This window comes from Thalassophryne amazonica, chromosome 7, assembly GCF_902500255.1.
Source record: "Thalassophryne amazonica chromosome 7, fThaAma1.1, whole genome shotgun sequence".
Taxonomy (NCBI): Eukaryota; Metazoa; Chordata; class Actinopteri; order Batrachoidiformes; family Batrachoididae; genus Thalassophryne; species Thalassophryne amazonica.
This window is the reverse complement of record NC_047109.1, coordinates 58,860,571-58,872,752: the sequence shown is the minus strand read 5'-3', so window position 1 is coordinate 58,872,752 and position 12,182 is coordinate 58,860,571. Positions and strand designations below refer to the sequence as shown.

The 12,182-nt window shown below is 39.5% G+C and overlaps 1 protein-coding gene across 1 annotated transcript in view; it reads left to right on the top strand.

Annotated features, from left to right (window-relative positions):
* LOC117514004 (raftlin-like) overlaps window positions 1–12,182 on the top strand; it is a 365,659-nt gene that overhangs the window by 228,157 nt on the left and 125,320 nt on the right. Inside the window, exon 4 of the mRNA XM_034174289.1 lies at window positions 6,158–6,263. Coding sequence (XP_034030180.1) covers window positions 6,158–6,263 — 106 coding nt within the window. The remainder of the gene's footprint in view (window positions 1–6,157; window positions 6,264–12,182) is intronic.

Below are 12,182 nucleotides of genomic sequence, written 5' to 3'. Positions count from 1 at the left end.
AGTTTTACATCCTCATTGAAGACAACTTTGGATGCTGTGGCTCCTCTGAAAAAGAGAGCTTTAAATCAGAAGTGCCTGACTCCGTGGTATAACTCACAAACTCGCAGCTTAAAGCAGATAACCCATAAGTTGGAGAGGAAATGGCGTCTCACTAATTTAGAAGATCTTCACTTAGCCTGGAAAAAGAGTCTGTTGCTCTATAAAAAAAAAAGCCCTCCGTAAAGCTAGGACATCTTACTACTCATCACTAATTGAAGAAAATAAGAACAACCCCAGGTTTCTTTTCAGCACTGTAGCCAGGCTGACAAAGAGTCAGAGCTCTATTGAGCCGAGTATTCCTTTAACTTTAACTAGTAATGACTTCATGACTTTCTTTGCTAATAAAATTTTAACTATTAGAGAAAAAATTACTCATAACCATCCCAAAGACGTATCGTTATCTTTGGCTGCTTTCAGTGATGCCGGTATTTGGTTAGACTCTTTCTCTCAGATTGTTCTGTCTGAGTTATTTTCATTAGTTACTTCATCCAAACCATCAACATGTCTATTAGACCCCATTCCTACCAGGCTGCTCAAGGAAGCCCTACCATTATTTAATGCTTCGATCTTAAATATGATCAATCTATCTTTATTAGTTGGCTATGTACCACAGGCTTTTAAGGTGGCAGTAATTAAACCATTACTTAAAAAGCCATCACTTGACCCAGCTATCTTAGCTAATTATAGGCCAATCTCCAACCTTCCTTTTCTCTCAAAAATTCTTGAAAGGGTAGTTGTAAAACAGCTAACTGATCATCTGCAGAGGAATGGTCTATTTGAAGAGTTTCAGTCAGGTTTTAGAATTCATCATAGTACAGAAACAGCATTAGTGAAGGTTACAAATGATCTTCTTATGGCCTCAGACAGTGGACTCATCTCTGTGCTTGTTCTGTTAGACCTCAGTGCTGCTTTTGATACTGTTGACCATAAAATTTTATTACAGAGATTAGAGCAGGGGTAGGCAACCTGTTCCAGAAAGAGCCATGAGGGTGCAGGTTTTCTTTGCAGCCACTGACTCCACCAGGTGATTTTACTGATTAATATCATTTTGAGCAGATGGAATCAGTTAATCAGTGAAATCACGTGGTGGAGTCAGTGGCTGCAAAGAAAACCTGCACCCTCATGGCTCTTTCTGGAACAGGTTGCCTACCCCTGGATTAGAGCATGCCATAGGTATTAAAGGCACTGCGCTGCGGTGGTTTGAATCATATTTATCTAATAGATTACAATTTGTTCATGTAAATGGGGAATCGTCTTCACAGACTAAGGTTGATTATGGAGTTCCACAAGGTTCTGTGCTAGGACCAATTTTATTCACTTTATACATGCTTCCCTTAGGCATTGCTTAAATTTTCATTGTTACGCAGATGATACCCAGCTTTATCTATCCATGAAGCCAGAGGACACACATAAAGACATGGATGACCTCTAATTTCCTGCTTTTAAACTCAGATAAAACTGAAGTTATTTTACTTGGCCCCACAAATCTTAGAAACGTGGTGTCTAACCAGATCTTTACTCTGGATGGCATTACCCTGACCTCTAGTAATACTGTGAGAAATCTTGGAGTCATTTTTGATCAGGATATGTCATTCAAAGCGCATATTAAACAAATATGTAGGACTGCTTTTTTGCATTTACGCAATATCTCTAAAATTAGAAAGGTCTTGTCTCAGAGTGATGCTGAAAAACTAATTCATGCATTTATTTCCTCTAGGCTGGACTATTGTAATTCATTATTATCAGGTTGTCCTAAAAGTTCCCTGAAAAGCCTTCAGTTAATTCAAAATGCTGCAGCTAGAGTACTAACGGGGAGTAGAAGGAGAGAGCATATCTCACCCATATTGGCCTCTCTTCATTGGCTTCCTGTTAATTCTAGAATAGAATTTAAAATTCTTCTTCTTACTTATAAGGTTTTGAATAATCAGGTCCCATCTTATCTTAGGGACCTCATAGTACCATATCACCCCAATAGAGCGCTTCGCTCTCAGACTGCAGGCTTACTTGTAGTTCCTAGGGTTTGTAAGAGTAGAATGGGAGGCAGAGCCTTCAGCTTTCAGGCTCCTCTCCTGTGGAACCAGCTCCCAATTCAGATCAGGGAGACAGACACCCTCTCTACTTTTAAGATTAGGCTTAAAACTTTCCTTTTTGCTAAAGCTTATAGTTAGGGCTGGATCAGGTGACCCTGAACCATCCCTTAGTTATGCTGCTATAGACTTAGACTGCTGGGGGGTGCCCATGATGCACTGAATGTTTCTTTCTCTTTTTGCTCTGTATGCACCACTCTGCATTTAATCATTAGTGATTGATCTCTGCTCCCCTCCACAGCATGTCTTTTTCCTGGTTCTCTCCCTCAGCCCCAACCAGTCCCAGCAGAAGACTGCCCCTCCCTGAGCCTGGTTCTGCTGGAGGTTTCTTCCTGTTAAAGGGAGTTTTTCCTTCCCACTGTTGCCAAGTGCTTGCTCACAGGGGGTCGTTTTGACCGTTGGGGTTTTTACGTAATTATTGTATGGCCTTGCCTTACAATATAAAGCGCCTTGGTGCAACTGTTTGTTGTGATTTGGCGCTATATAAATAAAATTGATTGATTGATATTATGTAAAAGAAAGCAATAAATAAACACTTATAAAATTGAAAATGCAGTTTTTGTAACCTGATAACACCTCTGGAGTGATTTACAAGACAACCCGCAGACATCAGCGTGCACATGTATCACACGCAGTCAAAACTTCCGGTCTTTTAAAAAGCTCATGTATGCGCACAAGCATTCACTCCTTGATTGAGTTTATTCTGCAACATTAATATAGACATACAGAGGTGAATATGTTAATAATACATGGATATCACAAAGCATATACACTTATTTTCATTATGGTCCTTGTGAAAGTATCATGTGACAACATAGAGGGGCGTTTGAACATGTACAAATTGTAAATAACACAATATATATATAGTTTTAACTGAGACACCAATTAAACAACTGCAATTTATAAAGACCACAATGCTCATATGGCCGAGGGTATTTTAGCATTGTTATATTTGATAAATATTGCGGAGGTCCTGGGAGTTTACGCCGTCTTGGGAAACTGAAGTTCCAGGACTCCTGGGAAAACTGGAAATAATTATAAATAATTGTGTTTTATTATGTTATTTGTGTATGTTTGCAGTTGGTTCTTGTATTTACATGATGTTGGCAGTTTGTAAATACAAAATTGCCATGTTCACTTTCAGGAAAGCACAGCTCAACACCACATAGCTGAGTAACAGTATTGATATATACAGTGCATCCAGAAAGTATTCACAGTGTTTCACTTTTTCCACATTTTGTTAAGTTATAGTCTTATTCCAAAATGGAGTAATTTCATTTTTATCCCGTCAAAATTCTACTCACAGCACCCCATAATACCATATGAATAAAGTTTTCTTTTTAATTTTTGCAAATTTATTGAAAATTTAAAAAACTAAGAAATCACATGTACATACTGTATGTATTCACACCCTTTGCTCAATACTTTGTTGATGCACCTTTGGCAGCAATTACAGCCTCAAGTCTTCTTGAATATGATGCCACAAGCTTGGAGCACCTACTATCTTTGGGCAGTTTTGCCCATTCCTCTTTGCAGCACCTCTCAGTCTCCATCAGGTTGGATGGGAAGCTTCAGGGCACAGCCATTTTCAGTTCTGTCCAGAGATGTTTCATCGGATTCAGGTCCGTTCTCTGACTGGACCACTCAAGTACATTCACAGAGTTGTCCTGAAGTCATTCCTTTGATATCTTGGTTGTGTGTTTAGGGTCTTTGTCCTGCTGAAGGATTAACTGTCTCCCCAATCTAACATCAAGAGTGCCCTGGTTTTTGTCCAGGATGTCTCTGTACATTGCTGCATTCATCTTTCCCTCAATCCTGACTAGTCTCTCAGTTCCTGCTGCTGAAAAACATCCCCACAGCATGATGCTGCAACCACCATGCTTCACTGTAGGGATCGTATTGGCTAGGTGATGAGCGGTGTCTGGTTTCCTCCAAAAATAATGCCTGGCATTCATGCTAAAGAGTTCAGTCGTTGCCTCATCAGATCAGAGAATTTTGTTTCTCATGGTTTGAGAGTCCTTCAGGTGCCTTTTGGCAAACTCCAGGGGGACTGCCGTGTGTCTTTTACTAATGAGTGGCTTCTGTCTGGCCACTCTACCATACAGACCTGATTCGTGGATTGTTGCAGAGATGGTTGTCCTTCTGGAAGGTTCTTGTCTCTCCACAGAGGAATGCTGGAGCTCTGACAGAGTGACCATTGGGTTCTTGGTAGCCCCCAAGACTAAGGCCCTTTTTCCCCAATCGCTCAGATTAAGAGGGCGGCCAGCTCTAGGAAGAGTCATCGTGGATCTGAATTTCTTCCAATGGAGAATGATGGAGGCCACTGTGCTCACTGGGACCTTCAAAGCAGCAGAAATGTTTCTGTACCCTTCCCCAGATTTGTGCCTCAAGACAATCCTGTCTCAGGGGTCTACAGACAATTCCTTTGACTTCATGCTTGGTTTGTGCTCTGACATGTACTGTCAACTGTGGGACCTCATATGTAAACAGGTGTGTGCCTTTCCAAATCATGTCTAATCAACTGAATTTACCCCAGATGGACTCCAGTTAAGATGTAGAAACATCTCAAGGATGATCAGTGGAAACAGGATGTACACAATCTCAATTTTGAGCTTCATGGCAAAGGTTGTGAGTACTGTGTTTGTACTTTTAATAAATTTGCTAAATTCTCAACAAAAAAAACCCTTTTTCACATTGTCATTATGGGGTATTGTGTGTAGAATATTGAGTAAAAACAATGAATTTCCTCCATTTTGGAATAAGGCTGTAACATAAAATGTGGGAAAAGTGCAGCGCTGTGAATATTATCGTGATGTATTGTAAATCAAAAGTTTTTACATATCTTTCAATTAAATTTAATGGGAAAATTTGTAAAAATGTTTGACTGGTAATGTATGAGCAAATATTTAAATGAAGCAGTCAAAATGCAGTAATATATTGGGTAAGGCATAGGAGGCATTGATTATATTTGGTGATTAATTATCTGTGTATTGGGAACAATTGAAATGTTTTATTTTCAAAGTACTCTGGGTAGATTTTGTAATTTGTCCAATTTATTGATTTGATTGCATTTGTTTGTCACTTGTTGGCCCTTTCTTTTGAAAACTGATGAATAAATAGCCAGGACATGGTACTCATTAGTAAATATAGGTTTAAATTATTGACGCAAATTCTAATGATGGTACAGTTACATCCAAATAACAGAGTTGTTGTGCATGTTGGGGGATTGTCACAGCATTGTGTATATTATACCTCTGAAAAAACATTGCGACTATATCATGATGTGGTTGAGTCAGATGGCATCATATCTGCAAATCCATACATCTCAGTGACCTTTGCAGTAGGTGGGTTGGTTTCAAAAAGGTATCAGTCAGGATCCGGGGCAGAGCTTATTTAGTCTTGGATGCTTTTGTGAAAATGTTTCAAGCACAAGAAGCATTAGAATACTCTTTAAGCCCCAGTATGTGCACAACAAGGAGAGGGTTCTTCATCCTGTGAACTGGATGAAGAGAAGGGTGACAGAAGAAGCTGGGGCATTCATTTCTTTTGGACTCACTCTCGGATTTCTTCTGAAGGATAGCACTGAAAAATACAACACCATATAAGTGGATTTTCTCTGCTCAAAATGCTGATACGGCCTCAGCGGGGAGCACCAAGAGGGGGCAAGACAAGATTTGCATTGAATTTCCTGCTTTCAGTGCTCCCTCATGTGCTTTTCTCCGTGTGGATCTTTGTCTTGTTTAAGTGTTTCACATCTTTTTCTCTTTTGCCTCTCGCAGACCAACAATAACACTGACAATACTTCTGGAAGTAGAGATTGGAGAGGGATTTTCTTTTTTTTAATGGTTAGATCGATGAAAACCACCCTAGATTTGGATGTTTTGTTGATATAATTCCACAGAATTAACAGAAGGTTTGGGGTGTAAATGCACATGCTTGGGTGCTCACATGTATCAAGAACATTTGTCCAGCGAGCTGGCTGGTGGAAATTCTGAAACTCTTTGTCCTCTCTATCACTGTGGTGCCTGCAGGGAGGAAAGGAGCCAGACAGTCAGACCCTACCGCCTACATCTGGAAGACTGTTTGTCTGCCGAACAAGTACCCACCCCAGAGTTCATTCAGGGCTATGTCAAGAAGGTAAGATGGTGCATCAGGTCTGCATTCTTTTAAACAAGACACAATAATAGTAAATTAACCATTTATAAAATAGTATGTTATATACACAAGTTGTTGATTATGGCAATGTGGCAATTTTTCAAACGTTGCTGAAATTATTTAGCCACTAATACTTGAAGAAAATTACAGAAAAAGAAATGTCACACTGGAAGATCATGTCATTTTTAAACATTTTTAATCGCTTCACAATGGAGCACTTTGGGTCTTGGCAGAGGTGTGAATTCTCATGAGTGCCTGTCTGGTTTATAATAATGTAGAGCTCCCACACACAGCCAAAAATCAATGTACTGTGAAGATTTTCTCACCAGTCCTGAAGGAATTACAGTATGCACTGCCAGGAGGGATGCAGGGAGCTGCAGGGATCAATGGCAACAGTAGGTGCAGGAAAGAGAGTTGGATCAGTTGGTGCATATATGGGAAGGGGCTTCATGGAATAAAGATGTGCAGGTGTGAAGTTGAGTGGAGGCTGAACTGGTGCAAACAAACACATTCAGAATACCTATCCAAGACCTGCTAGGACAAAGTAAAAAAAAACAGAATATACGAGATTTAATGACCACATGCACAAAGTGTAATAGCATGCATGTTTTCAGGAATATAAATCGCACCAGAGTATTAGATTAGATTACCTAGAATTTTATTAATCCCATTGGGAAGACTCCCTCAGGGAAATTGAGGGTTAAAGAGGACGCAAGCTACTAGGGACTGGTAGAACATCCACAGGAGTTTCCACAGTCGCATCTGTCCAAACGTGACACGCAGAGGCAAAAAGCATATATCACACTGGTATTTAAGTCACATTTATTTTTGAAACTTGGTGCAATACTGCCTCATGCAATTAACACTAAAATGAATTCAATTTGTGCATTATTTATTTAAAATGCAAACACTACAAGCAGAAGATAATGGATTAATTCATGTTATTGTATGAGGCACAAAGAACTGAAGAGTAAACTGCTTATTTTCACCACTGAACAGTCTGTTTGGTGCTAAACATGTGCATGTTTACTGAACTAAATGTAATTAAATGATTTATTTATAATACAAACACCACTTTAACCAGCAGAAGCTAACAGGCTAATTAATGTTATTCCACAAAGTGCAAAGTACTCAAGAGTAAACTGTGCAAATTTGAAGTTTATGGATTCATTCATTTCTTATACCAGCTTATTCCAAGTAAGGGTCACAGGGGAACCGGAGCATATCTCAGTGATCACTGTGCGAGCTGTGGGGGGGCACCATGGATGGGACACCAGTCTATCGCAGGGCCACATATAGAGCACTGTCTCACCTACAGTCAATTTAAATTTTTCCAGTTCATCTGACCTGCATGTCTTTGGGAGTGGGATCGCCCTGAGGGGACTCAGACAAGCATGGGGAGAACATGCAAACTCCACACAAAAAGTACCAGGTGGGAAGTGATCTCAGTACTTTTTAAGGCAATAGCACTAACCACTAAACCACCATACCACTAATTTGGAATTTGAAGTGGTCACATTCTGCATTTTCTCAAAATCTGTAAGACATGACTATATAGACATTGTACTTCTTATGTTTACATCTTCCAAAAAAGATGAAAAACACACAAATGTGTACTTTTTTTGGAATGAAGACTAGCTCAGATTAGTGTTGTGTGCTTCCAGCCATTTGCTTCATAAAAAGCTTTACTGAAAAGCGAATGAGCACAACAAATGTGTGACACGCTCACAATGCTGCTACAAGCTGGAGGCCTCATAGCACAATATCTGAGGACATGTAAGAGCAAAAAGTTAGTCATTATTGGCACGCATTTGATTCAGATTCTTCTTGAATGCTTAACGTCAAGGCCTGTATGAGCCATAGTGACAGAACTCAATTTGCATATGCTAATAGCACATCGTAATTGTGCACCCCTAGTTTCTAAAATATTGCAGATAACCTCTCTCCTTAATATTGCATTGCTACAGTGCATTAGCACTTATGGTTCTGGTTTTTTGTTGGTTACCATGGACGAGATGAAAGCAGCAAACGGAAACCAAAGAGCTGAAATCAGATTTACTGAACTGATAATTAATTGTGTCTGCAGCATACGTCAGTGTTATGAATGCATTATGAGCCTGTGGAAAGCCTGTTAGAAACGGCATAGCAGATGATAAAAACGCCACCTTTCCTGTGAGCCAGTTGTGCTGCGTCATCATAATTCATCCCTCCTGCCTAATCTGTATATTACCTGCCATCATGTCAGCCTTTGAAGCCTTACTCCTCAACATTTTTGTACAATTTGCCCTTCTATTAGTCATGCAACTGTGGTCCTGTAGGACCTCATTACTGCTGGTTATTATTTTAATCTCCTGAGCTGTAACAGGCCTGCTGCAGGACGAGGCCACGCTGAAATCTATTAAAAAGAAAGTGGACACGGATGAGAAGCAGGGGACTTATAGTCTGCAACGCTGTACTCTTCTGGCTTTCTCCAGCTGTCCGTTTCTCTATTTTTCTCTTCTTCATTTCAATTTGTTCTCTATTCCTTTCTCTCACCATCTCCATCTTAATCCTTCCTCCTCTTCCCCTGTCATTTCTCCTCCTTCTCTCTCTTTCTCTCTCTCTCGCTCTCTGAGGTTTTCATCTTGACCTTCAGACACCTCCTCCTGGTGCCACTTTAATAACTTACAGGGAAATAGGAAATGTGGTCTCAAGTCAAAATTGAAATGGATTTTGACTGCAGGCTGTGGATATTTCGGTGGCAGAATAGAAAAGCTGCTTCCAGAATATTTTTCATCAAATTTATGCTCGGCATCCTTTGGTTAATGAAGAAAAATGATGTCATGCAGACTCTCTGTTTTGACCTCAAAAGCCCTTTTCCATATCTCGGGGTGGTCATCTAAGTCCCACAGAGCTGTCTGTGATTTTAGAATTGCATATTTGGACAAATGCTGCTGTTTGAATATTTATACTATCCTGGGCAAATATTTTACGTGCCATAAAATTTTGATTAAAAATAATGGAATTCTGTGTTTTCATCAAGGTCAATAACAGTAACAAATTCAAATGTGAAATGCCCAAACCTGAAATTAAAAAATAAAAATAAAAGTTTGATTTGTTTGTCAATTTTGTGGAACAAACAGGTGTGAATCAGGTGTCCCCTATGTAAGGATGAAGCCAGCACCTGTTGAACATGCTTTTCTCTTTGAAAGCCTGAGGAAAATGGGACATTCAAGACATTGTTCAGAAGAACAGCGTAGTTTGATTAAAACGTTTATTGGAGCGGGGAAAACTTATACGCAGGTGCAAAAAATTATAGGCTGTTCATCTACAATGATCTCCAATGCTTTAAAATGGACAAAAAAACAGAGACGTATGGAAGAAAACAGAAAACAACCAACAAAATGGATAGAAGAATAACCAGAATGGTTAAGGCTCACCCATTGATCAGCTCCAGGATGATCAAAGACAGTCTGGAGTTACCTGTAAGTGCTGTGACAGTTAGAAGACGCCTGTGTGAAGCTAATTTATTTGCAAGAATCCCCCGCAAAGTCCCTCTGTTAAATAAAAGACGTGTGCAGAAGTGGTTACAATTTGCCAAAGAACACATCAACTGGCCTAAAGAGAAATGGAGGAATATTTTGTGGACTGATGAGAGTAAAATTGTTCTTTTTGGGTCCAAGGGCCGCAGACAGTTTGTGAGACGACCCCCAAACTCTGAATTCAAGCCACAGTTCACAGTGAAGACAGTGAAGCATGGTGGTGCAAGCATCATGATATGGGCATGTTTCTCCTACTATGGTGTTGGGCCTATATATCGCATACCAGGTATCAGTCTGGATATGTCAAAATACTTGAAGAGGTCATGTTGCTTTATGCTGAAGAGGACATGCCCTTGAAATGGATGTTTCAACAAGACAATGACCCCAAGCACACTAGTAAACAAGCAAAATCTTGTTTCCAAACCAACAAAATTAATGCCTCGCAGATGTGAAGAAATCATGAAAAACTGTGGTTATACAACTAAATACTAGTTTAGTGATTCACAGGATTGCTAAAAAAGCAGTTTGAACATAATAGTTTTGAGTTTGTAGTTTCAACAACAGATGCTACCATTATTGTGAACACCCCGTTTTCTACTTTTTCTTTACTAATAGCCCAGTTTCATAGCCTTAAGAGTGTGCATATCATGAATGCTTGGTCTTGTTGGATTTGTGAGAATCTACTGAATCTACTGGTACCTTGTTTCCCATGTAACAATAAGAAATATACTCGAAACCTGGATTAATCTTTTTAGTCACATAGCACTATTATTATTCTGAACACTACTGTATGTTTGGGGGCCAAGCACATCTCCATTAACACAACGTGAAATTTGTTTTGAGAAAGTTTGCTCTCACCACAATAAATATCTCTGAAAGATTACTGAGTTTAGCCCTATTTGGATGATAGTTTAGTTTTATATGGGAAGGTGACGTAATGCAGTATTTATTATGACCAGATTGTAGGGGATGAGAAAGCTCAATATAAGTGACATAGGTGGGAGTGGCTACTCAATAAACAGTCTTGATACATAGCCGTCACTTCTCAAAAAAAAAAAAAAAAAGTAAAAGTCAGGCTTCTGCACTTTTTTCTTTGTTCTCATCTCTGTGTAAGAATGTTTTTTTTTTCTTTTCTTTTTTTGGTGGAGGTGAGGGCTGGTTGCCTGTAGGCGATTCTGTGCAGAGGTGCACAGCATTATCTGCATTCCATGTGGCAATCAGGTGGTCTTAACACCTCTCATACAAGCACAGAACAAATGTGTCCCATACCATTTGTTTTATTTCTGATGAAGATGCAATGTGAGGAAACAGCTGCCATGAACATGATCACAATTTCAGACTTTAGCTGCAATATTCGTGAACAAATTGATACAGAAATTCTACATGAATAAAACTCGAATATGAATGTCAAAACATTTCTGCTGTTACTTGAAATCAATGGCGGAAAATTCCTTTTCCACATGATATTACTAATGAGTGTTCACACAGAATTAACACAACCTAAAGTCATTTATGTGAAAGTTAAAGGTGGCGGAATCTTTACTGATATTGGTGTGCACAGTCCATAAAAATGACTGAAATGGCACATTCATATGTGAAAAAAGTCACTAAGGAAGTCTGGTGATTACTTTTTCCTATCTCCCGATGCCAACCAGGTCCCATCTGAATACATTATGCAATATGTGATTTATGAATCAGTCATACTGCATATATTACCAAATTTCTTTGGGCAGCAGATGATGAGGAAGTACTATGCATCCAGAAAGTATTCACAGCGCTTCACTTTTTCCACATTTTATGTTACAGCCGTATTCCAAAATTGAGTATATTCATTTTTTCATTCTACTCACAACACCCCATAATGACAACATGAAAAAGTGTTTTTGAAATTTTTGGAAACTTGTTAAAAATAAAAAAAAAAGTAAGAAACCACATGTACGTAAGTATTCATACCCTTTGGTTAGTACTTTGCTGATGCACCTGTGGCAGCAACTATAGCTGTCTTTGTGAATATGATGCCACAAGCTTGGTGCACCTATCTTTGGGAAGTTTTGCCCATTCCTCTTTGCAGCTCCTCTCAAGCTCCATCAGGCTGGATGGGAAGCGTTGGTGCAGAGCTGTTTTCAGATCTTTCCAGAGATGTTCAATTGGATTCAGGTCTGGGGTCTGGCTGGGCCACTCAAGGACATTCACAGAGTTGTCTTGAAGCCACTCCTTTGACATCTTGCCTGTGTGCATAGGGTCATTGTCCTGCTGATATATGAACCATCAACCTAGTCTGAGGTCAAGAGCACTCTGGAGCAGGTTTTCATCCAGGATTTCTCTGAATTCATCTTTCCCTCAGTCCTGACTAGTCTTCTAGTTCCTGCCACTGAAAAAC